The sequence below is a fragment of the Lynx canadensis genome, chromosome D1 (assembly GCF_007474595.2).
Source record: "Lynx canadensis isolate LIC74 chromosome D1, mLynCan4.pri.v2, whole genome shotgun sequence".
NCBI lineage: Eukaryota > Metazoa > Chordata > Mammalia > Carnivora > Felidae > Lynx > Lynx canadensis.
In genome coordinates, this window is record NC_044312.2 from 21818376 (window position 1) to 21842239 (window position 23864).

The 23864-nt window shown below is 42.6% G+C and overlaps 1 protein-coding gene and 1 long non-coding RNA gene across 7 annotated transcripts in view; one reads left to right on the forward strand and one right to left on the reverse strand.

Moving 5' to 3' along the window:
• Positions 1-784, reverse strand: part of MSANTD2 (Myb/SANT DNA binding domain containing 2) — a 31293-nt gene extending 30509 nt beyond the window's left edge. For 3 of the 5 annotated variants that reach the window (XM_030330891.1, XM_030330890.1, XM_032595022.1), the window contains exon 1: positions 1-784. In XM_030330891.1, coding sequence (XP_030186751.1) covers positions 1-762 — 762 coding nt within the window. In that variant the 5' untranslated portion in view covers positions 763-784. The other 2 variants (XM_030330888.1, XM_030330887.1) reach the window with 1 other exon arrangement.
• The window catches only part of LOC115524538, a 27490-nt gene continuing 4269 nt past the window's right edge, over positions 644-23864 (forward strand). The window contains exons 1-2 of one of the 2 annotated variants that reach the window (XR_004344195.1): positions 644-704; positions 2319-2481. This is a non-coding gene — a long non-coding RNA (uncharacterized LOC115524538). Of the gene's footprint in view, positions 705-853; positions 1162-2318; positions 2482-23864 lie in introns of those variants that run through there. The other variant, XR_004344196.1, reaches the window with a different exon arrangement.

The following is a 23864-nucleotide window of genomic DNA, read 5'->3' on the forward strand; positions in this document are numbered from 1 at the left end:
CTTGATGCGCTCCCGGCACTGGGAAGGGGTCCGCTCGTAGCCCAGCTCGGCCAGGGCCCGGGACACGCGCTCGTACATGGCTGGCCCAGGGGCCTTGCTGCCGAACACCGTGCCGGCTCCCTCCAGCTGCTGGTACCGCGCCTCCACCAGCCGCTCGTTGCCCCATACTGCGATGAGCGCGTTCGTCTCGGCCGGCGTCCACGACATGCCCCGGCAGGCGGCGGCGGCGGCTGCCGCAGCCCCGCCACCGCCGCCACCAGGGGAGAAGGAGACCGAGGACGAGGCGGCGCTGCGGCCCCCCAGCCCCAGCCCGAGACCCCCAGACGCCGCTGCCCCCGAGCCCGTCGCACTGCCCGGCCCGAGCGGGGAGGCACCCCGAGGCGTGGAAGGGTCGGACAGCGATGGATTTCCGTCGCTCAGGCCACCAGGAGAAGCCGGGGAGAGCACCTCCATCTTCGGGATTTTTAGCGGCGAGTTGGCGGGCAGCTCCGAGCCACAGGGCGCAGCCATCTTCCAAGCGGCCGCCGCTGCACCGCCCGGAAGTGACGCGCCCGCGCATCCGGCCGCCGCGGTCTCCGGGGCTGCCCTCGGGCCTGGCTCGCCCGAGGGCGGGCGGCTGCGGGCCCCTGCTGCCGAACGGAGGCCGTCCGCTTCCCCCGGCCTCTCTCCGCGGGCCCTACCGCGCCGCCCGCTCCTCTCCCGGGGTGAGGGGCGGGGATGAGGCGCGCCGAAGCCCCGAGCTGACGAGAAGGGTGGGGGCATGAGGGCGCTGGTGTGAGGAACAGATTGGAGCCTTCCCACTTCCTCTCCAATCTCAGCCCCCGGGAGGAGGGGTGAGGCCCGCGAGGGGGCCCAGAGTTAAGGAGGACTTGACCATTTCCCTCGCTCTCTCTCTTCTCTCCCTCCGCTCTGCCTCCCCTCCCTCTCAGCTGGCCTCGGGGCGCCGAGGCTGACGTCCAGGGCGGAGACTGGGGAAACCTGCCGAGGGCTTCTCCGGGAAGCGCCGAGGCTGAAGGAGAGCATTTCTGGGGGAGGCTTTAAAAAGCAGTTGTGGACCAGGGTTAGAGTTGGTTCGCTGTGGCTTTTCGAGAAACCCTTGTGCCATTATTTGAGGAACAGCAACTCTGGCTCCAGTTAAGATCTGTTTTCCAGTTAGCCTGGGTAGGTGTGACCATGTGTAGAAAAACTTAGATGTCTTTATCGCGTTTGTACTTTGTAGTTTAAACGTGTAGGAACTCTGGAGCCCGGCAGAAAAGTTACTTTCCAATACCATTCTCCATCATCCCTGATTTGGAAGTTGCCTCGTTTTCCTACTGTATTTCACACCCTGGAGTGTAAGGAGTTTGAAAAGACGACTGCCAATTAAGGCAGCTCTTGTGACCTCTGGTAATTAGTTTATCAGCCGTTCCTGAATACTCCTCAAAGTGCTGCAGTTTAATGAACATTAGCACGCCAAAGCCAATAGTAGCTGTAAGGTATTTCAATAATCTTCAAAGCCAAATATCTGATTGTTTATCTTCAATCCTTAACTGAAAAGCCTCAGCGGATCTTTTTCAAATATGTGGAATTTTTTTTGGAAAGCAAATATATGTTAGGTTTTTAAAAGAAAATGGAGCTGAGGGGGTGCCTGGGTGGCTCAGTCCCTCAAGTGTCCGAGTCTTGATCTCAGCTCAGGTGTTGAGTTCAGGGTGGTGAGTTCAAGTCCCCTATTGGGCTCCTGCCCGGTGTGGAGACAATAAATGAATGAATGAATGAATGAATGAATAGATAAATAAATAAATATAGAGCTAAGGTCAGCTACACCCTAGAATCACACTAAGAGAATAATATGCTTAGAAAGCCAAAGGAATAAGCAGTAGGGATGAAGTAGAGGAGGTAACCGTCTCTGGTTATCATATTAAAAGGCCCCCATAGTTTTCAGTATGAAGAATCCTAAAGAAGTTCCAGAATTTATGCTATATTTTCCTCTTTTTCTAAGAAAAAGATATGGTCAAACACCTTGGTGAAGAGTATGGATTCTATGGGAGTTGGGAAGGGGTTAAAAAAAAAAAAAAGTTTGGATTCTAGAGTCAAAATGCCTGGCTTCAAATTCCAGTTGTGCAACCTCAGCCAATTTAGTTAAGCAATCTCTCAGTACCTTGCTTTCTTCATTTATAAAATGGGGATGACCTCACAGCATTGTTATGAGAATTAAATGGGTTGATACAGGTAAAGCCCTTAGAAGGGTGCCTGGTTCACCGTAAACGTTAGATGAACATTAGCTATTATCTCATTTGGGCTATGCGACAGTCCTCTCTTACGCACGATTTCACTTTCAGGGTTTCAGTTGCCAGTGCCAAAAGGCAGTCAGGAAGCAGATCGTCCTGATTTATGGCCAGAAGGTCAATAGCCTAAGGCTATCTCACAATGCCTCTGTCAGTCACTTCTCTTCATCTCATCGTGTAGGCAGTATCTATTTCATCTCACATCATCGCAGGAAGGGTGAGTACAGTACGATAAGGTATTTTGAGAGAAAGGAACCACATTCACATAACTTTTGTTATAATACGTTGTTATAATTGGGCTATTGTTATTGTCATTAATCTCTAACCATGGCTAATTTATAAATTAAACTTTATCTTAGGTATGTATGTATATGAAAGAACATAGTACATGTAGAGTTGGGGACTATGTGTGCTTTCAGGCATCCACTGGGGGTCTTGGACCAATCCTCTGTGGATAAGGAGGACTACTGTAGGTTCGTTAATAGACACTCTTTCCTTTGTCGCTTTCTCTCCACCACTAGCTTTCAGTGTCTTCATTTTCAGTTTTTTTTTTTAATTTTTTTTCAATGTTTTTATTTATTTTTGGGACAGAGAGAGACAGAGCATGAACGGGGGAGGTGCAGAGAGAGAGGGAGACACAGAATCGGAAACAGGCTCCAGGCTCCGAGCCATCAGCCCAGAGCCCGACGCGGGGCTCGAACTCACGGACCGCGAGATCGTGACCTGGCTGAAGTCGGACGCTTAACCGACTGCGCCACCCAGGCGCCCCCATTTTCAGTTCTTTTAAGGGCTCTTATGGCATCTCAAACACCTGTCAAAGCAAAATTCACTCTTATTCCACCCAACAGTACGTTTTTTAATGTCATAAGGTATTTCAATGTGCATGAAAGGGGAGAGTCATGTCTAAATCAGAGACTCCGAAGAGTTTTAAAATCACTGCTTATCCTGCTCTCATTTTCCCAGGAGCCTGAAAAAGAGCCTCCCTCCTTCTTTTGTTAATTCTGGATGATTCTCAAATCAACTCTGACTCATGCAGGAAGCCTTCCTAGATAAAGTGGGTTGACTGGGAAGTCTCCCTTCCCACAAACTTCTGTTTCTAGACATTATTTCTATATGCCCCCCCCCTTTATTCCCACAGCTCATCAGTCTATCCAATGAGAAAAAGTGTCAAAAATAAAATTTCCAGTAATATCCTGAGGTTACAATTAACTCAATAACATAAAAGCCATTAATATGTACTACCCAGTATGGAGGCATTGCTGCATAGGCAACCTGGATCATGTGCTTGTCATGCTGGCTAACCATGGCTAATCCTGGATTCCTGGAGCTGTGTGATGTGCTCGTTCAAGGCTTCATAGTTCAATCAGAATTTCTGGAATGTGTTTGAAGTAATGTACTACACTTTTTGTGGATTCAAATGGTAGCATGAGTAGATGAAAAACCTATTTGAGAGATAATGTATACAATGTCTCAAAATAATGTGCAAAGGAGGTCAGAATGATACAGAGTAATCAACCTGTCAACTGTCAACTACCTCCCTTTAATTGCATCATCCCCTTTTCCATTTCCTCCACAATCTATGCCCAGTATTTGTTTTCTCAACTTTTCGTTCTTTTTTTTCCCCCCATTGATTATCTTCCCTATGCTGTATCTTTTATTCCCATGACCTGTTCATTCCATAACTAGAAGCCTGAATCTTCCCTTCCCCTACATCTCTTTTGTGCATTTCCTTACCTCCCTCCCCTCCAGCAACCATCACTTTGTTTTCTGTATTTATGAGTCTATTTCTGCTTTTTGTTTGCTTGTTTGTTTGGTTTGTTTTTTGGATTCCAAATATACGTGAAACCATATGCTATTTGTCTTTGACTTAATTCACTTAGTATTGTACTCGCTAGGTCTATTCATGTTGTCACAAAGGGCAAGATCTCATCCTTTTTATGGATGAGTAATATTCCATTGTGTATATACCATGTCTTCTTTATCAATTCATCTGTCAGTGGACAGTTGGGTTGCTTCCATATCTTGGCTATTGTAAATAATGCTTCAATAAACATAGGGGTGCATATAACTTTTCAAATTAGTGCTTTCATTTTCCTTTGGGTAAGTACCCTATTGTGGAATTATTAGATTGTATGGTATTTCTGTTTTAGTTTTTTGAGGAAATTCCATACCATTTTTCTCAGTGGCTATACCAATTTACATTCCCACCAACAGTGCATGAGGGTTCCTTTATCTCCACATCCTCATCAACACTTATTTCTTGTCTTTTTTACTCTAATTTTTTTAATGTTTATTTAATTTTGAGAGAGCGAGAGACAGAATGCGAGTGGAGGAGAGGTAGAGAGACAGGAGACACAGAATCTGAAGCCGGCTCCAGGTTCTGAGCTGTCAGCACAGAGCCTGATGCAGGGCTTGAACTCACGGACAGTGAGATCATGACCTGAGCTGAAGTTGGACTAACCAACTGAGCCACCCAGGTGCCCCTCTTGTCTTTTTTATTCTGGCCATTCAGACAGGTATAAGGTGATAACCTCATTGTGGTTTTGATTTCCGTTTCCCTGATGATTAGTGATGTTGAGTATCCTGTCATGTGTGTGTTGGCCATCTGTATATTTTCTTTGGAAATGTCTGTTCAGGTCCTGTGCCCAGTTTGTAAAGGGATTATTTGTGGAGTTTTTGGGTATTGAGTTGTATAAGTTCTTTATATAGTCTGCATATGAACCCTTTTCAGATGTATCACTTGCAAATATCTTCTCCCACTTAGTAGTAGCCTTTTCATTTTGTCGACGGTTTCCTTCACTGTGCAGAAGCTTTTTGATGTCGTCCCTGTAGTTTATTTTTGTGTTTGTTTCCCTTGCCTTAAGAGACATATCTAGAACAATGTTGTTATGGCTGATGTCAAAGAAATTACTGCCTATGTTCTATTTTAGGAGTTTTGTGGTTTCAGGTCTCACATTTAGGTCCTTAATCCATTTTGAGTTTATTTTAAAAGAAAGTGGTCCAGTTTCATTTTTTTGCATGTGGCTGTCCAGTTTTCCCAGCACTATTTGTTGAAAAGACCATCTATTTCCCAGTGCATATTCCTCTGTGCCCAGTGTTTGTATTTCCAACTTTTGTCTGAAGCCTCTCCTAATCAGTTGGACAAAAGTTCTCCGTCTAGTACCCACTCACACAATTTAGCATTTCACCTTAATGTTTTCTGTTTCAAAAGCTTTATTCATTCTGTTATATACTTACTGCCTTGCTGTGTTTTATGACTGTCAGTATGTTTGCTGTTTCATCTTTTTTTCCCTTCATATTCCACATCAAGTCCTGTTACCCCTGAAATCTTTCCTAAATCTGACTACTTCTCAACTCTAGCCTCTATCATGTCTTTCCTGGACAACTGGACTTTCTATGTGCACACTTGTCTACTTACACAGTAGCCAAGGTGAATTTGGTTTTTTAAAACTTTTTTTTGTGAAATGTAACATGAATACAGAGGAGTATATGAAACATACATGTACAACTACTCTATGGTTTATTATAAAGCAAATAGTGCATAGCCACAATCAAGTCAAAGAAATAGAATGTAGATAGCACTCTAGAAGCTTTGCCCCATAATCCCTTCCCAATGTTAAACCCTTATCTCCCTTATAGAGATAACCACTATACTGACTTGCCTTTCTTTATAATTTTATCACTGTATCTCATCCACCCAAGCACTGTCAGAAAGGAATGTAGGCCCACCTTGCCAAGCTTCCAACTTTTAAGGAAGACCAGAAATCTGGCTTTTAAATTTTTTTAAATTTAATTTTAAAATGTTGCATTATTTTTTTAAAAATATGGCACTGCAGAAAAAACAAATCTTTGCTGGTCGAACCCCTCCCCCCCCAAAACAATAATTTTACCATTGTATCCTACATCACTAAAAGCTTTTCCTGGTTTTGATTTTTTTTTTTTTTTTGTAAGTGAAATCACATGTATTGTATATCTGGCTTCTTTCATTCAGTATTATGTTTTTAATTAAGAGTCATCTATTCTGTAGGAGGCTACAGTTTATTCATTTTCATTGCTGTAAAATACTCTTATTTTATGAATACGTCAAATTTTATTTATCCATCCTACTATTGAATTTTGGGCTGTTTCTAATTTAGGATATTATGAATAATGCTGCTACAAACATTCTTGTCCATGTCTCCCAGCGCATATGGTCAAGAGTATATGCCTTCCTCCCTCCCTTCTTCTCTTCCTTCTTTCCATGTGTATACCCAATTCTTCCAACTCCATTTTCTGAAAAGACCATCCTTTCCCTCCTCCTTTTGCAATGCTATCTTTGACTTAAATCGAGTGTCCATATGTGCATGGGTCTGTTTCTGGGCTCTTTTATTACATTGGTCTATTTGTCTGTCTATTTTTCTGTGTTCCCTGCCGCAATATCACACTGCCACAATAATGAGTCACACTGGCTTTATAATAAGGCTATGTCAAGTCAAGAAAGTCCTTCCTCTTCCTCTTCCTTTTCTTCCTCCTCCTTTTTCAAGAGTGGCTTTCTATTCTTGATCCTTAGTATTTCCACATACATTTTAGAATTAGCTTATCAAGTTCTACAGAAAAAGCTGTGGGCATTTTGATTGGTATTACACTAAATCTATAGACCAATTTGAGAAAAACTGACATCTTTATAATAATTGGTCTTACAGTCCTTGAAAATGATGTCTCTTCAGGTGCCTGGGTAGCTCAGTTGGTTGAGCGTCTGACTCTTGATTTCAGCTCAGGTCATGATCCCAGAGTTGTGGGATTGAGCTGCACATTGGGCTCCCCACTGGGATCGAGCCCTTCGTCAGTCTCCGCACTGAGCATGGGGCATGCTTAAGATCGTCTCTCCCCTTGCCTCTATCCTCTACTCACACTCTCTCTTTCTAAAGAAAAAGAAAAAGAAAAAAAGAAAAGGAAATGATATCTCTTGGGATATATCCTTGGAATGATATCCCTTCATTAGTCTTTAGTTTCTCTCAATAAAATTTTATAGTTTCCTACACAAAGGTCCTATACACTTTGTTGGATTTATCCCTGGGTGGTTGGTGTATTTTTTAACACTCTTATAAATGGTATCATTTCTTAAATTTTATTCTCTAATTGTTTTTGCTGGTATGTAAAAATACAATTGATTCTTGCGTGTTTATTTTGTACCTAGTAATCTTGATGGAACAATCTTTTAAAACTGTAAATCATTACATGTCATTCCCTTGTTAAAAACCCACCAATGGCTTCTTATTATAAAAATATAATCCAAACTCTTCGCAGTGACCATGGTGATTTTAAAACATGTTCACATGTTATTTGACACTCTTCCAACAGGAAGGTGAGTCTGCATTCCCTCCCCTTGGACCTGGGTGAATCTTTGTGATTGCCTGAATGAACCAGAAATGGTAGAAGGGACACTGTGTGACTTTCAGGGATAGGTTTAGAAATACCCTGAAGCTTCTGCCAGTTTCTCTTGCTCTGAAAACCTCTAGCTACCATGTAAGAAATTGAGCTACCCTATGTCCGTGCGGACAGAGAAAGCCAAGGAGCCAGAAATGTTCCAGCCTCCAGTTATTGTGTACCTAGCCAGACATGTGAATGCAGAAGCTCTGAGACAATCCTAGCCTCAGCCACCACCTGACTGTACCCACATGAGAGACCCTAGCAAGAGCTGCCTAGCTGACCCCAGGTGTCCCCAGATTCATGGGCAAAATTAATGATTGTTGTTGTTCTGTGCCACTAACTTCTAGGGTGTTTTGTTATGCAGTGATAGGTAATTGGAACAATGGTCTACAAGGCCCTTTTTACTCTAAGCTCAATCTATCTACCTCACCAACCTCATCTCCCACTCCAGCCACACTGGCCTTATATATGTCCTATCAAACAAGTCAAGCTTATTTCTGTTTTGAGGCCTTTGGGATGATCATAGATCCTTTGTCTTAGAACACTCTTATCTTAACTCTTTAAGTGGTAGCGTCCTTCTCATAATTCATCTTCTCAAGCATGAATCACCTCCCTAGAGATGTCTTTCTATCTGCCTCTCTACCACATTACTGTCTTATTTTATCAATACAAATTTTCCAGGGTACCTGGGTGGCTTAGTCGGTTAAGCGTCTGACTTCTGCTCAGGTCATGATCTTGCGGTCTGTGAGTTCGAGCCCCATGTAGGGCTCTGTGCTAACAGCTCAGAGCCTGGAGCCTTCTTCAGCTTCTGTGTCTCCAGCTCTCTCTGCCCCTCCCCCGTTCACACTCTCTCTCTCAAAAATAAATAAAAATTTTAAAAATACACATTTTCCAAAATCATTTATTTATGCATATTTATTTTGCTTTCATGTATTTATTGTCTGCCCTCCCCCTCTAGAATGTAAGCTGTTTGAAGTCCAAGAGTGTCCATTTTGTTCTCTTCTAATAGGTCCAGCACTTAGAATGGTGTCAGGCAGGTTTCACTATCAACGAAGATGGAGTAACAGGGACTAGACATACCCTCCTATCTTAAGTAGCTAGAAAACCAGACAAAATATATGAAACAATGGATTTCAAGGCAATGGTACAACCACTTACAAATCTAATCATAGTCTTACTATGAGATCTAATGGTGGTGCTTACATGCACACAAACACCTGCATGTGAATGTTTGTAACAGCCTTATTCGTAATTGTCCAAACCAGGAAGCAACCAAGAAGTCCTTCAATAGGTGAATGGAAAAAAATGAAACAAAATAAAAAACTGTGGTACATCCACACAACGAACAAAGGAAATGAGCTATCAAGCCATGAAAAGACATAGAGGAATGCATATTGCTAAGTGAGAGAAGTCAGTCTGAAAAGCTACATGATTCCAACTATATGATGTTTTGGAAAAGGCAAAACAATGGAGACAATGAGGAAAGACCAAGAACGGTGGTTGCCAGAGGTTGGGCAGGAAGGGAGGAAGGGATGGATAGGTGGAGCACAGGATCTTTAGGGCAGTGAAAATATTCTGTATGATACTACATACACATGGATACTGATGTTATACATTTGCCAAAACCCATACAATTCTGGGACATAAAGGGCAGATGCTAATGTAAACTGTGGCCTTTAATTAATAGTAAGGTTTCAGGACCAGTTCATCAATTGTGACAAATGTACCAGGATAGCAAGATGTTAATAATAGGGGAAACTGCAGGGCGAGGAGGACTGTCCATACTTTCTGTTTAGTTTTTCTGTAAACCTAAAGCTGCTCTAAGGAAAAAAAAATGTCTATTAATAATTTATTGAAAAATAGGCTTCCATACAATTTATTAACTTTTAAAAGGGTTGAAATAATATGCAACAGGGTTTAATACTGCCTGTATCTAATTCTGGTTTTCATTTTGCTGTTGATCTTTGTTTTCTCACAAAGAAAAAAAATGATGGTTTTGTGATACCTAAGAAAACAAAATAAACTCAGTTATTTTTAAATTAATTTTTAAATTTTTATTTATTTTAATTTTTTATTTAGTTAACACACATGTTACATTAGTTTCAGGTGTACAACATAGTGATTCCACAAGTTTAAACATTATGCTGTGCTCACCACAAGTATAGCTACCATATGTCGCCCTACAACACTATTACAGTATAATTGACTATTCCTTATGCTGTGCCTTTTATTCCCGTGACTTACTCATTCCATACCTGGAAGCCTGTACCTGCCATTCCCCTTCACCCATTTTGCCCATCTTCTCACCCCTCCTCCCCTCTGGCAATGATCAGTCTGTTCTTTGGATTTACAGGTCTGATTCTGCTTTTTAAGACCCAGTTCATTTAAAAAGAAGTGTTGGAAGAAGTAATGCAATAATTTTCCCTCTCTCCCATGGCTGTAGCACTTGTGGGCACTATAACACTGAATGTGGACTGTGTCAATTTGTTCCCAAATGGGGACATAGTGCCTACCTCTTAGGAAATGTATGAAGCATAGATAAGATAATGATAAAGTGCACTTAATAGAAGATAGCTGCTGGGGCGCCTAGGTGGCTCAATCAGTTGAGCATCCAACTCTTGGTTTCAGCTCAGGTCGTGATCTCATGGTTCACTTGGGAGTATAAGCCCCACGTCATCATTGGGCTCTGCGCTGACAGTGCCCAGAGCCTGCTTGGGATTTCTCTCTCTCCACCTCTCGCTGACCCTCCCCAACTCACAAGCGCGCATGCGTGTGTGTGTGTGTGTGTGTGTGTGTGTGTGTCCATTTTCTCTCTAAAGGTGGATACATAAACTTAAAAAAAAAGAAGATAGCTGCTCCCACCCCAAGCCCCGACCCAATACAACAGTGACAGCCTTGTGACTGCTACCTCTACACTACCGCTATCAGACTTGGGACTATCAGAACTAATCTCATCACACCCTTTTCCCTGTGTAAGTCACTCCTCACAGGAATATAAGGACATCTTAAATGCTGTGGAATTTAATAACCCTGAAACTCTGTAAATTCTCTTTTCTGATTCCATTACCCACCCCTTCAAACTCCTGTGTCCTCCAGTGTTTGTGATCAGTGATCAAAAAAGCTCTCTATGTCCTCAGTTTCTTCTCTGACCCTTCTGTACATCTTCTTGCTCCTAGTAAACCCTGGCTGTCCCCAGCTTCCAGCTTCAACCCTTATAAACGAGGGCTGTAATCTTTCATTCACTTGCTCCTTTTCTGTCTTTGTAGCACTCATTGGCAAAATCACAATCCTGTTTAAATCCAACTGTCTGCTTATGAACCCTGCACCATGCAGCTGCTGTTGGTTGGAGAAAACCACAAATCAGAATGACTGGTCTGCCTATCAATTAAATGGTGATTGCTGACCTCAAGTCCCCTTGATATGGTTGAACAATCATTTTATTTCCCTCATTCATTCTCTCACTCTCCTGCATGACTAGATTATTTGATGCCTTTGTTTATCTCATATTAAATGAGGAAGGGGTCCAACTTTTTTTCCTTTTATTTTTTTCCTTTTTTTTTTTTTTTTTTTTTTTGCATCTGGATATCCTGTTGTCCCAACACTGTGGGGAAGACTATTCTTTTTATTTATTTATTTATTTATTTATTTATTATTTTTTTAAATTTTTTTTTTCAACGTTTATTTATTTTTGGGACAGAGAGAGACAGAGCATGAACGGGGGAGGGGCAGAGAGAGAGGGAGACACAGAATCGGAAACAGGCTCCAGGCTCTGAGCCATCAGCCCAGAGCCCGATGCGGGGCTCGAACTCACGGACCGCGAGATCGTGACCTGGCTGAAGTCGGACGCTTAACCGACTGCGCCACCCAGGCGCCCCTATTCTTTACCAATTTAATTGGTTTGCCCACCTCCCCATCAAATATCAATTGATTGTAAATGTGAGGTTTATTTTTAGACTCTTATTTAATTATTTATTTATTTTTAGAGAGAGCAAGAGAGCACAAACAGCGGAGAGGGGAAAGAGAGAGAGAGAGGGAGAGAGGGGGGGAGAGAGAGAGAGAGAGAGAGAGAGAGAGAGAGAGAGAGAGAGAGAATGAATCTTAAGAAAGCTCCATGCCCAGCATGGAGCCCTATATATGGGACTTGATCTTACAATGCAGGGATCATGACCTGAGCTAAAATCAAGAGTTGGATGCTCAACTGACTGAGCTACCCAGGTACCCCTGGACTCTCAATTCTATTCCACTGATCTTCTGTCTATCACTTTGTCATAATCATACTGTCTTCATTATTGTAGCTTTATAGTAAGTTTTGAAATTCGGAACAGTAAGTCCTCCAATTCAAATTCAAGATTGTTTTGGTATCCTGGGTCCCTTGTATGTCTATATGAATTTTAGCATCAGCTTGTTAATTTGTGCTCTGCCCTCCCCCTCAAAAAAGCCAGTATATATCTGGTAGTGATTGCAACTTATCGGTACATCAATTTCCATCTTAACAATATTAAATCTTCCAATCAATGAAAATAGAATATCTTTCCATTTATTCAGGTCTTCTTTAATTCCTTTCAACAAGTTTTGTGGTTTTCAGAGTGTAAGTTTTACACTTTTTGTGGCTAAATACATCCCTAGGTAGTTTATTCTTTTTGATGCTACTCCAAGTGGAATTATTTTCTTAATTTCATTATCAGATTGTTCATTGCTAGTGTCTAGAAATCCTATTGATGTATGTAATTGATCTCGTAGCCTGCAACCTTGTTAGCTTGTTTATTCTAATAATTTTTTAGTGAATTATTTATTATTTTCTATATAATTTCTACATGATTCTCATCTAAAAAATTGAGATATTTTTAGGGGCGCCTGGGTGGCTCAGTCGGTTAAGCGTCCGACTTCGGCTCAGGTCACGATCTCGCAGTATGTGGGTTCGAGCCCCGCGTCGGGCTCTGTGCTGACTGCTCAGAGCCTGGAGCCTGTTTCAGATTCTGTGTCTCCCTCTCTCTCTGACCCTCCCCCATTCATGCTCTGTCTCTCTCTGTCTCAAAAATAAATAAACGTTAAAAAAAAATTTTTTTTTTTTAAATTGAGATATTTTTACTTCTTCCTTTCCAATATGAATGTCTTTTACTTCATTTTCTCACCTAACTACCTTGGCTAGAAGGTAATTATCTTATTTCCTTATCTTATTTCTGATGGTAAGGAGAAAAGCATTAAGTCTTTCACCATTAATGCTGTTAGCTGTGAGTTTTTGGTAGATGTCCTCTATCAAGTTAAGGACACTCTCTACTATTCCTAGTTTGTTGAATATTTTTATTATGAAGGGATATTGGAGTGTTGGATATTGTCAAATACTTTTTCAGCTTCTATTGAGATGATCATTTGTCCTTTATTGATATGGTGATCATTTGTCCTTTATTGATGATCATTTGTCCATGATTTTTGTCCTTTATTGATACGGTGACTTATATTAATGAACTTTCAGATGTTTAAACAACTTTGTATTTTGGGGATAAATCCTACTTGGTTATGAATTATAATCCCTTCCATATGTTGCTGGATTCAGTTTATTAGTATTTTTATCTTTTTAGGATTTTCACATCTACATTCACATTTGATAGTTAGGTACCACTAATTGCCAGCTGATTGGTCTATTGTTTTCTATAATAGAGTGGGGCACATATTGTCCCACAGTGGGAACCAATGAAATCTGGTTCTCTTTGCTGGGGTAGGCGTGTGTGTGTGTGTGTGTGTGTGTGTGTGTGTGTGTGTAAGATTTTATTGAGTAATCTCTACACCCAGTGTGGGGCTTGAACTCACAACCCCTAGATCAAGAGTCACATGCTCCACCTACTGAGCCAGCCAGGCTCCCCCTGCAGGGGTAGTTTTTGAGGTAAGTTTTTGAGGTTTGTCCTGACCCCAGGAGGGCTGTTCTTAGCTGACTCTTTCCCCAGTTCTCTCTGGTAAACTTGTTGGCTTACAATTTAGCTTATTGTCCTCATGGAGGTACCAGCCTTTTAATTGCTTACCACCAAAATCTCCATTGTTTTCAAAAGTGCCCTTAGGCTTGAACTTCCCCACACTGTGTTCCAAATAAAGTTAGTTCCCTTGTTGAAAGCCTTGGCACTCTCTGTTTTTATGGCCTACTTCTCCCCTAGGGCAAAATCTTACACTACTGCTTTAGAGCCAGTGGCGGGGACAGTTGTCCAAGTATTTCAAAGTGATCTGCCTCTGCAGGGCACAGGGTGGGGGTAGTAACCATCTGATCTCCTTGGCTTGCTTCTGGCCATATGGAACCTCTGTCTGTGAGTGATGAGGGCCCCAGTGTTCTAGGCCTGTCACGCCTGGGTAGAGCCTCCGACCTACACATGGGGGCTTGGTGAAGGAGGAGAGACTCCAGCCTCTTGGCAGCACTTCCCTGGAATTTAACCTCTGCCACACAGAGTTTGGAGGTATGGAAAATGCTGGTAGCCTGCCCTGCACAGAGAGATAACAGTCTGTGACTGGGAGCTGGAGAGAAAGGAAGCCCTGTCTTCATGGCCACTGCTGCCATGCAGAGTTTCTATCCAGCTGAGATGGGAGAGCGGTGAAGAGGGGGAGGGGTGTTGTGGCTTAAGTGCCACAGACTCTCCCTGTTTAAACTGAGATCTAATACACTTTTGTTGAATAAATATTTGTTTGCTTGATGCCCTTAAGACAATTTACAGGGACTGAAAGATTGGTTTTTAAGAAATAATTTTCACCAGTTATGGCTGTTTCACTGGAGAGGGCATCCGCAGAGCTGCTCACACTACCATTCCAGAAATGATCCTCTCTCTTCTTCCCTCTTGAGCAAAGCTTCTCAAAAGTGTTTCAGTATTTCACGTTCAATTCCTGTCTCCTTCCTCCTGCCCCTTGCCAAACCCGTTTTTTGTTTTGTTTTTTTGTTTTTGTTTTTAATGTTTATTTTTGAGAGAGAGAGAGAGAGAGAGAAAGAGAGAGAGAGAGAGAGAGAGAGACAGAGCATGAGCAGGGGAGGGGCAGAGAGAGAGGGAGACACAGAATCCAAGCAGGCTCCAGGCTCTGAGCTATCAGCACAGAGCCTGACGTGGAGCTCCAACCACAGACCGAGAGATCATCACCTGAGCCAAAGTTGGATGCTCAACTGACTGAGCCACCCAGGTGCCCCCATGTTGCTAAGTTCTATAGGCACAATCTCATTTTTATCTTACCTGAACTGGCAGCCTTATTTGACACTGTTGATCTCACCTTCGTCCTTCAAATGTTTTCATCACTTCGCTCTTAGAAACCTATACTTTTCCTGGTTCCTTGTTTTCCTCCTACCACATTTATTGCTCCTTCTCAGTCTCCTTTGCTAGTGCCTCCGAACCAGTTCTTAGACTTCTTGTCCTTTTCATCTACACTCATTTCCTTGGTGATCTCCTCCAGTCTCACAGTTTTCAATAATTCTACATGTGCTGATGGCTTTCAAATGTGTATCTCCAGGCAAGGCCTCTCTTCCAAACTGCACACTTGTATAACATGCTGCCTGCTTGACATTTCCACATGGTCACATAATGGGCTTCTCAAACTGAATGTACAAAACAGCTTCTGATCTTCTCTTCCAAACCTGTTCCTTCCAGTCTTCCTCATCATTCCAGCTGTTCAAAGGCCAAAAACCATGGTATTGTCATTGACTCTTTCTCACTCTGTGTCCAAGCTATCAGCCAATCCTGCTAGGGCTACCTTCCAAATTCAAAATATGACCTCCTACAGCTTCCACTGCTGTTCCAAGTGATTATCATGTTTTGCCTAGATTATTTCAAGAACTGCTTAAGTGGTCTTCCTGCTTCCATTCAGTTACCTCTCGGACCTCATCTCTTATTGCTGCCTCCAACCTCCAGTCACACTGGCTTCCTTGCTGTTTCTTGAATACACAAGTCATGTGAATGAGCGTCTTGGATTGGCAACACTCTGCATGTTACCACACATCAATGCTAGGAGGGAGACCCATTCTTGAGGACACAAAAGTTTGCATTCAGAACCCTCTCACTTCTAGATTCTGCCATATGTGTCTCTTCCTCTGGTTCATTCTAATTTGTATCCTTTCATTATAGTAAAACTGTAATCATAAGTCCTGAGTTCTGTGGGTCATTCCAACAAATTATTGAACCTGATGGTGGTCATGAGAGCTCCCTAATTTGCAGCCAGCTGATCGGAAGTAAAGGTGGTCCTAGGGGTCCCTGAACTTGCAGCTGGTACCTGGAGTCTTGGGTACACTTGGAAGCCTGGAGGACTGTGCCCTTACCCTCAACTCTGGCTACTCGTGGTAGCACTAGAAGAAGTTAGGCAGGCATATCTAGTATCTCAGCTTGAGAAAGATCGTGGTGTCCTTCAGGCAATGATGGTTTAGAATCGCTGAGTTTCCACATGTTGCATTAGATTCTGGATGGCATCTAGAACCTCTAGGTAAACATCATAACATATATTTTTACATCTTACCTTTGCAAATTACTTTCATATATGAGCTTCAAAACAGGTAATATCACCCTCCTTTTACACGTGAAGAAACTGAAGTGAAGGGGAAGACACTTGTCCGAAGTCACTAGACTCAAACACGGCATTCTACTCAATGCAGAACTCCTTATACCAGAGCCCACAAGCTACAGGAGTCAGTTACAACACATATGCAGGAGGGGGCAGGGAATCTTTATGATCAGTTCTCCATTAGCACCTTTTAGGAAACTGAAGGCACCTGGGTCCCTCCAGACTTAGGATTCTCTCCCACCTGATTTTCTCCTTTGGGGGCAGTGAGATTTGGAGGAAGATATCTAGAAACTTGGGTCTTCTCCAGTTAGAGAACTACATATTTCCTTAGAGCTCATTTATGGTCTTCTCATAGTAATTGCCTTTCCCAAGGGAGAAAATTTGTTACTCTCAGCAAGACCAAAATTGGGTATGTAAGAAATCTTTTAGTTCAGAGACTCAAGAGAACCTGTCCCAGAGTTGGTATCCAAGTATCCCACTCTTAAGTGCATTGGAAGATGATGCATCATACCTACAAACCAAATGGAAAATGGCAAACATATGACCGGCTGGTTTCAAGAAGAGAAAATATAATTGGTTCTTAATAAAATATTCCCAATCTCACTCACAATAAGCAAAATACAAATTAAAACTACAAGAAGATGTCATTTTTACCTATCAGATTGGCAGAGAAAATAATTTGGAAAACACATTGTGTTGTGAGATCTGGGGAAACCTCAACTGGCATCTTCATATGTTGCTGGTGAGTTTCAAAATTTGTATAACCTCTGTGAAGGGTGACTGGCAATATTTCACAAATACATATTTGCACTGGACTCATCAGCAAGTTCACTCTTAGGAATTTATTCTAAAGATGTATCTACACACAGTGTAAAGATGTCTGCTGTGGATTGCAAAGCATTGTCACAATGTCTGACAAGCCTTTCCATTAAAAGATGAGTCTATTTCCCCAGACTCCTTAAATCTGGAATGGCCCTGTGGCTTGCTACAATAAAATGTAGCAGAAGTGATGCTGTTCCAGAGCCTAACCTCAAGCGCTTTGTAACTTCCACTCTCATGCTCCAGGAATTCTGCCCTTGGACCAGTTGGTGGTTAGAGGCTGGAGAAACACCAAAGAGGCTATTAGCAAAGACTGGAGGAGTGGAGGACAAACAGTTGCTGGAGGCTGGGAATGCAGTGAGAAAATGGTTATCAGAGGCCGGAGAGAGGACAACTTTGGTTATGTAGTGATGCAGTAACTGGCAAATGGTTGCCTGTGAAAACGTGAAAGATGGAAAAGATACCTAATAGACTTTCAGAAATAGGATTAAGGAGATTTCCAGACAGAATGTTGAAAGTGCCATTTGGCTGCTTCTAACCATATGACAATGGGCAGGAAGAGAGAGATGAGCAAAAGCAAGAACTATGGCACTTAGAAGAAGAATCTCAAGGGTATCTCAAAGCCCAAGGATTAGCTGGTTTGGAAAACATAACTTTCCCCCAGTTCTCCCAGCTGGTAAAAATTTCTCAAAGCTAAGAGTCTGAGGCCAGGATGCCTGGGTGGCTCAGTCTGTTAAGAGTCCGACTTTGGCTCAGGTCATGGTCTCAGGGTCCATGGGTTCGAGCCCCGCGTCGGGCTCTGTGCTGACAGCTCAGAGCCTGGAGCCTCCTTCAGATTCTGTGTCTCCCTTTCTCTCTACCCCTCCCCCCCTCACAGTCTGTCTCTCTGTCTCTCCCAAAAATGAATAAACCTTAAAAAATTTTTTTTAAATAAAAAAATAGTAAGAGAGTCTGAGGCCAAAAATCAAATCAAGAGTATGGCTGTAAACTCTTGTTAAGACCCTGAATGATTTAAGGTAATGTCTAAAGGGCTCTCTCGACTAGGGCTTCTGAGAATCTTCAGGATATTTTCCCACAGCAGCCTCAAACTATTGCCCAAAAGACCATATAACAACACAAAGTTCCCCTACTTTGAGGGCATTATGTTAATTGGATCACTTGAATACCAGAGGGGAAGAAACAAATGCTGAAATGAGTCAGGGGTCTACCACATCAGTGAAGCTTCGAGGAGGCCGGGTGTCTGAAGGATGCCAAGATGTCTACCCCAAGTTTGGGGACAAGTGACTTGCCTTTGCTACCACTCAGAGCTGCCCTACTGGTAGGCCTCTTCGGACTTTGGAGACAACATATACTACACTTAGGATTACTGCTTCAATCTGTGTATAGAGGAACAAGTTTTGAGGGGGGCCCAGAGCAAGGGCAGATTCCCTGCAGCAGGTTCTGGCTGCAGTTTCACTGGCCTTACTGCTTAGGCCATAAGACTAGTCGATTCCAGGAGGCTGGTGTCATTTGTTGTGGACACCTGTGCCATTAGTCCTTTGCAGGCTCCATTAGGAAGGCTGCAGGATAGACCTTGAGGGTCCTGTTGCATGTCCGTCCTTTTAAACATTCCCAGAAGCAGATCTTAACCAATGCTGGATGGAGAGTTAGTAGCTAAATATCCCAACTTCTTGCTCCTACATGGTATAACTCTGAGATGTGTCTTGTGCCATCTCCCAGAGTTCCCTGATGGGATAAAATGCCAGGTACCCGCAACCCAGCCTTTATCGGCTTCCTTCCTTTCACTCCCACGCTTCTGTTGTCCTACTGGTAATCCTCTTCCCCAAATAAACTCCTCACTCTCTAATCTTTGTCTCAGTGTCTACCTCTGGAAGGACCCACCTAACCTACTGACAGTTAGAAGAAAGGGAGAGGGTCTTACTTACTTACTTACTTACTCACAACAGAGCTTTTGTTTTGTTTTGTTTTTTCCCAGAAAAGAAAGTCGCTATGATGCAGTACCCTGGTTTACTGACAGTTCAATGAGCTTTCTGCTGTATTGCTAGTCTGTTCACACTGTCTCCATCACAGGTAAAAGTTTGCCAGAAATCACCTGAAGCCACAGGGGTGATATAGGCTGCTGTTGTCACAGAGCTTAGGGTCTGGTGGATACCAAGAGCTTTCATTCACTGATGCTTTCTAGTAGACACTACACTAAGCATTTTATATGCATTACCTTATTTAAACGTCACTTTACAGTGAAGTTAGCTTAAGCTCAGAGAAGTTAAGTTACTTGCCCCAAATCATATCACTGGTCAGTGGTGGATCTGAACTTCAAACCTGAGATTATCTGATACCAGTTTATGCTCTAAACCTGTATTATTTTTCTTATGTTAATCACCTTATGTCAGCTCTACAATTTGATGGAAAGTGTCTCCTTTTTTTAAAAAAGTTTATTCATTTTTGAGAGAGAGCGAGAGCACGTGTATGAGTGGGGGAGGGGCAGAGGGAAAGGGAGAGAGAGAATCCCAAGCAGGCTCTCTGCAGACAGCACAGAGCCCATCTTGGGGCTCAATCCCACAAACTATGAGATTGTGACCTGAGCCAAAATCAAGAGTTGGATGCTTAACCGTCTGAGATACACAGGTGCCTCAGCTGTATCCTTCTTTTAAGGCAGAGTTGGACCCTCTCTCCATCTCTAGTTTTTGTCTCTCCTCCTGCCCTGAGAAGGCAGGGGATACAGTAGAGAAGTTTGGATTAGGCACTGGTTGCAGAAAGATTTGGGACTAGAAACAAGGGACAGAAATAGAATGGTGGCAGTCCTACTGCGACTGGGAAGCATTAACAAGACCCCACAACTCTTTCAGACATCTCTCTGCTAGATAACTTGGGCTTTTCAAGATGTGGGGGAAAGTTCCATTTCAGCGCCTTATGTAGGCAATGGAAATTCCTTGTGAAATGAATAATGAAAGAAGACAGAACCAACTTTGTATACGTACATATGCTAATAAAGGTTGTTAAAGTTAGCTGTGGGAAGAAACAATTATAAATTAATTTCAAAGACGAGATATTGGTTTGGATGAATCTGGATATTTGCCTTGATCAACAGTATCTCAGTAAAAAGTAGGGTTTTTTGTTTTTTGTTTTTGAGCCTAGATTCCTGGTATGAGTCAAGAGGATATGACATTCCATAAGTGTTATAGATGTGAACATAATTTCATTTTTTGGTGGTCATTAATGGCCTATAACCAGGACACAACCTTCCAGGTAAACATTTAACTTTGGAGCATTAATAGAAGATGATTCATTAACTTCTAAAATCATTCTTCCCTCATATGAACACTGGCTCATTAGGTTTGTAGCTTCTAAATCCATATGCTCAGACATAGGTATAATAAATTCACATATATTATTTTCACTGTGTGACGGTTTACATAAGGCCTTCCTAGTACAAACGGGGTTGTTAATTTTGCATCTCAAATTAGTTTCTGCTAACCCAACAACTAAAGCAAATTCCTTTGTGAAAAAAAGTTTCCAAGCATGACCTGGTAATTGTTTTAATGGATTTTCAATGAAGGGTGAAGTGCCATGCTATGTGCCCTGAAGGCATCCCATAAATATGTTTTGAGTGACTTTGTTAACCCACAAAGAAAAAAAACCCAAATATGTACCATTTAAATCATATTTTTTTCTTATGGTCTCTGTCTTTACCACTCATATCCATCAACATTGAAAGTGAACAAGGGGCTGATGCAATGGCAGAGAATTGATCAATGAAGTACTCTGGGCTGGGAAGCTTTGCTTAGTCTGAGATGGTCAGTGTGTACCTGGGATCTTCCCACTCCTGAATGAGGGAGGAAGCCTAAAGTTGATCAACTAAGAGAAGTAATGTCCCCTGCAGGCTAACAGGATAATATCCCATCTATGTTAGAGAGCCTGATACTGGTATATACAATTTCCTGGTCCCCCCCCTTTTTTTAAGTTTATTTATTTATTTATTTATTGATTGATTGATTGATAGAGAGGAGAGAGAGTGAGTGAGTGGTACAGGAGTAGAGAGAAGGGAGAGAGAGAGAATCCCAAGCAGGCTCCGTCCCTGCTGCTGGTGCAGAGCCCAATGCAGGGCTCTATCCCATGAACCACGAGATCATGTCGTGAGCCAAAGTCAGATGCTTAACCAGGCAACCATACAATTTCCTGTTTTCTATGTAAGGAATAGATCTGTTCTGACCTTGACATTGTGGTGGATACTACTGTATTTTCAGTGTTTGTTGGTACACCTGAAATGAGAAAGGTGTATAAAACAGAAATCTTCACCTTCCCTTCTCTCAAAACTTTCATTGAGCCCTCCTGTAAGAGATATATACATATGTTTGTGCTGTACGTGTGTAACTCTTGCTTACTTATTGGAGGATTTAGGTTTTGTTGACTGTTGAGTATCATCTGAGGGCATGATCATTTGAGACCATCCACGCGTCCCTTAGATTGCCAACTGGAATTTAGTAAGAAAACCCCTGAGCAGATTCTAGAGTTAGAATAAAGCTTTAATTTTATGTTCAAAAAAAGTTCAGTATGAACAACAGAACAAAGAACTTTCGGATGAAAGGAAATAAAGGGGTGCCTCCCTGACAATGGGCAGGAGAAAGAGGCCAAACAATGTGCCTATAAAGTGGTTTAGAGTTGCCATATGTCTTTAAGGCATCAGAAACCTCTGGTTTGAAGTGACATTCTTTGTATTTTTCTTAGTTAAATAACCCATTTTCTTAAATCTGCAAAGAGGGTGTACCTCTTTTCCAGTAGGAAAAACTAGAACATTCCATTGCTCCCTTTCTCACTGATGAGGAAGCTCAGGGAATCACTCAAGTACCTTGGCAGCAGTTACTAAGGTATTTACAAGCAATTGGTCTCCCTGCCTCAATTCCCAAGTCTTCTAATTAGAGAACAGCCCTTTTGTCCTGGCTCTGATTTGAAAAAAGTAGAGCTTAGGCTGGGCTTCAAATGTAGGGTTCTTCTCATTCATGAGGCATGGTCTGCCACCTGGTGGTAAGAAATAAAATGCCACTTGCTTTTTTCATCCCCTCTCTCTCCCTCCTTCCTTACCTCCCTCCCTTTCTTTAAATGTATTTATTTTGAGAGAGTGGAGAGAGAATCCCAAGCAGGCTCTCATAGTCAGTGCATAACCCAGTGTGGGGCTTGAACTCATGAACCATAAGATCATGACCTGAGCCAAAGTGTGACGCTTAACTGACAGAGCCACCTAGCCACCTCACCCTTAATTCAATTTTTGCAAACCCATCCTTAAGCCTCTGACTTAAGACTTGCTTGCTTGCCACCTGACAAAGGCTCCTAACTGGTGATAAAGATACTGACACCTCACAGAGAATTTTCCAGCAAATATCTGGAATTCAACCATCTTAAATCACCTTTAAAGTGTTTTAGAACAGCTGGGAGAAGCAAAGGTGAGAAGGAGGGGACTTGTAAGTGTTAGGGCTCTCGTATAGAGAAGAAAAAAACAATTATACACATTCACTGATTCATTGCTGAATAGCAAAAATCTATGCTAACCAGTTTGCAAACAAAGGTATATGACAACACCCCTCTTCCTTTAGTGACAAAGAGATGAGTGGATGAACCAAATTAGGTTGGGAAAATTAGGGTAATTCTTGCTGCCATTTGTAAGGCTGAGGAAAGTGTAGAATCATTAGAGTCCATTAGGGGGAGTGCTAAGTCTCCAGGAAAGTATCATACCCTGGGCTAATTCAGAACTATGCCCACAATTCCTTGGGGATTTAGTCTATCTTTCCCTCACAGAGAGAGAAGATACCCCAGTACCCTTGAGAGCCTGAACTGCCAATAACCATTTCCAATACCACACATACAGTACTACAGTCCTTTCCTTATTCACCAGCCCCTATTTTTCCTTTCTGCCTAGGCTGGTCTCAAAGTATGGTCCCAGGCATCAGCAGGGTCATCACCTGGGAAACTTTTAAAAATGCAGATTCTCACACCCGATCACAGACTGACTGAATCAGAAACCGGAAGCATTTTAAGATTTCCGAGTAATTTCGATGCAAGTTAAAGTCTGAGAACCACTGGTCTAGTAACCCATTGGGCATGGACCAGCAAGACTTGTGAGAGTGGAAGGGAAGAGAAAGAGCAATGGATCCTACAAGCCAGTACAGTTAGCCCCACAGTGTTCGAGGAAGCAGAGGAACACCTGCAAAGAGGGGTGACAGAGTTGCAGAGGCTTTTGGCAACTCTGTGTTGTGGACACTAACCCCCAAATTCACTCTACGTCAGCTTGGCTATGGTACCATGATCTTCACACTAGAAACACAGACTCAGTCTTCAATTCATGCTACTCCAGAGAGGGAGCCGTCCTGGGCAGGTAAGATAAGCCACCGGTACCCACGCTCAGCTCCAACTCTCTCCACTTTCTTCCCATTGGACCTCCCTGGCAGTGTGGTGTAGTGATAAGCACCCCCCCTCCCCGCCCCATGCACACTAGTGTTCAGGATGCCTGGATTTAACAGTAACCCACCAAACCTCTGGTGGCACTCTGGACCCTGCTCCCTCCTCTGTTGAATGGGGAGAATACTACTTACTAAAGGAAATGCTATTTAAATGTACAGTATTGCTGTATATAGAATACTCAGGACAGGCATTATTCCTTTTTTTTTTTTTCCATCCTTTCCCACTCTCCTCTCCCCACCCTCATCCTGTCTGCCTGAGCCTCCCTACCTGGCATTTCTAGCACAAAATGGGCACTTGATTTAAAGAAGAGTGGAAAGAACAACGTTAGCATGCTTCTGCTATTTTCCTCTAGCTGCTGCCCAGAAGTGCCAGCTCAGAGCCAGGGGCGCAGACTTTGTCAGTCTC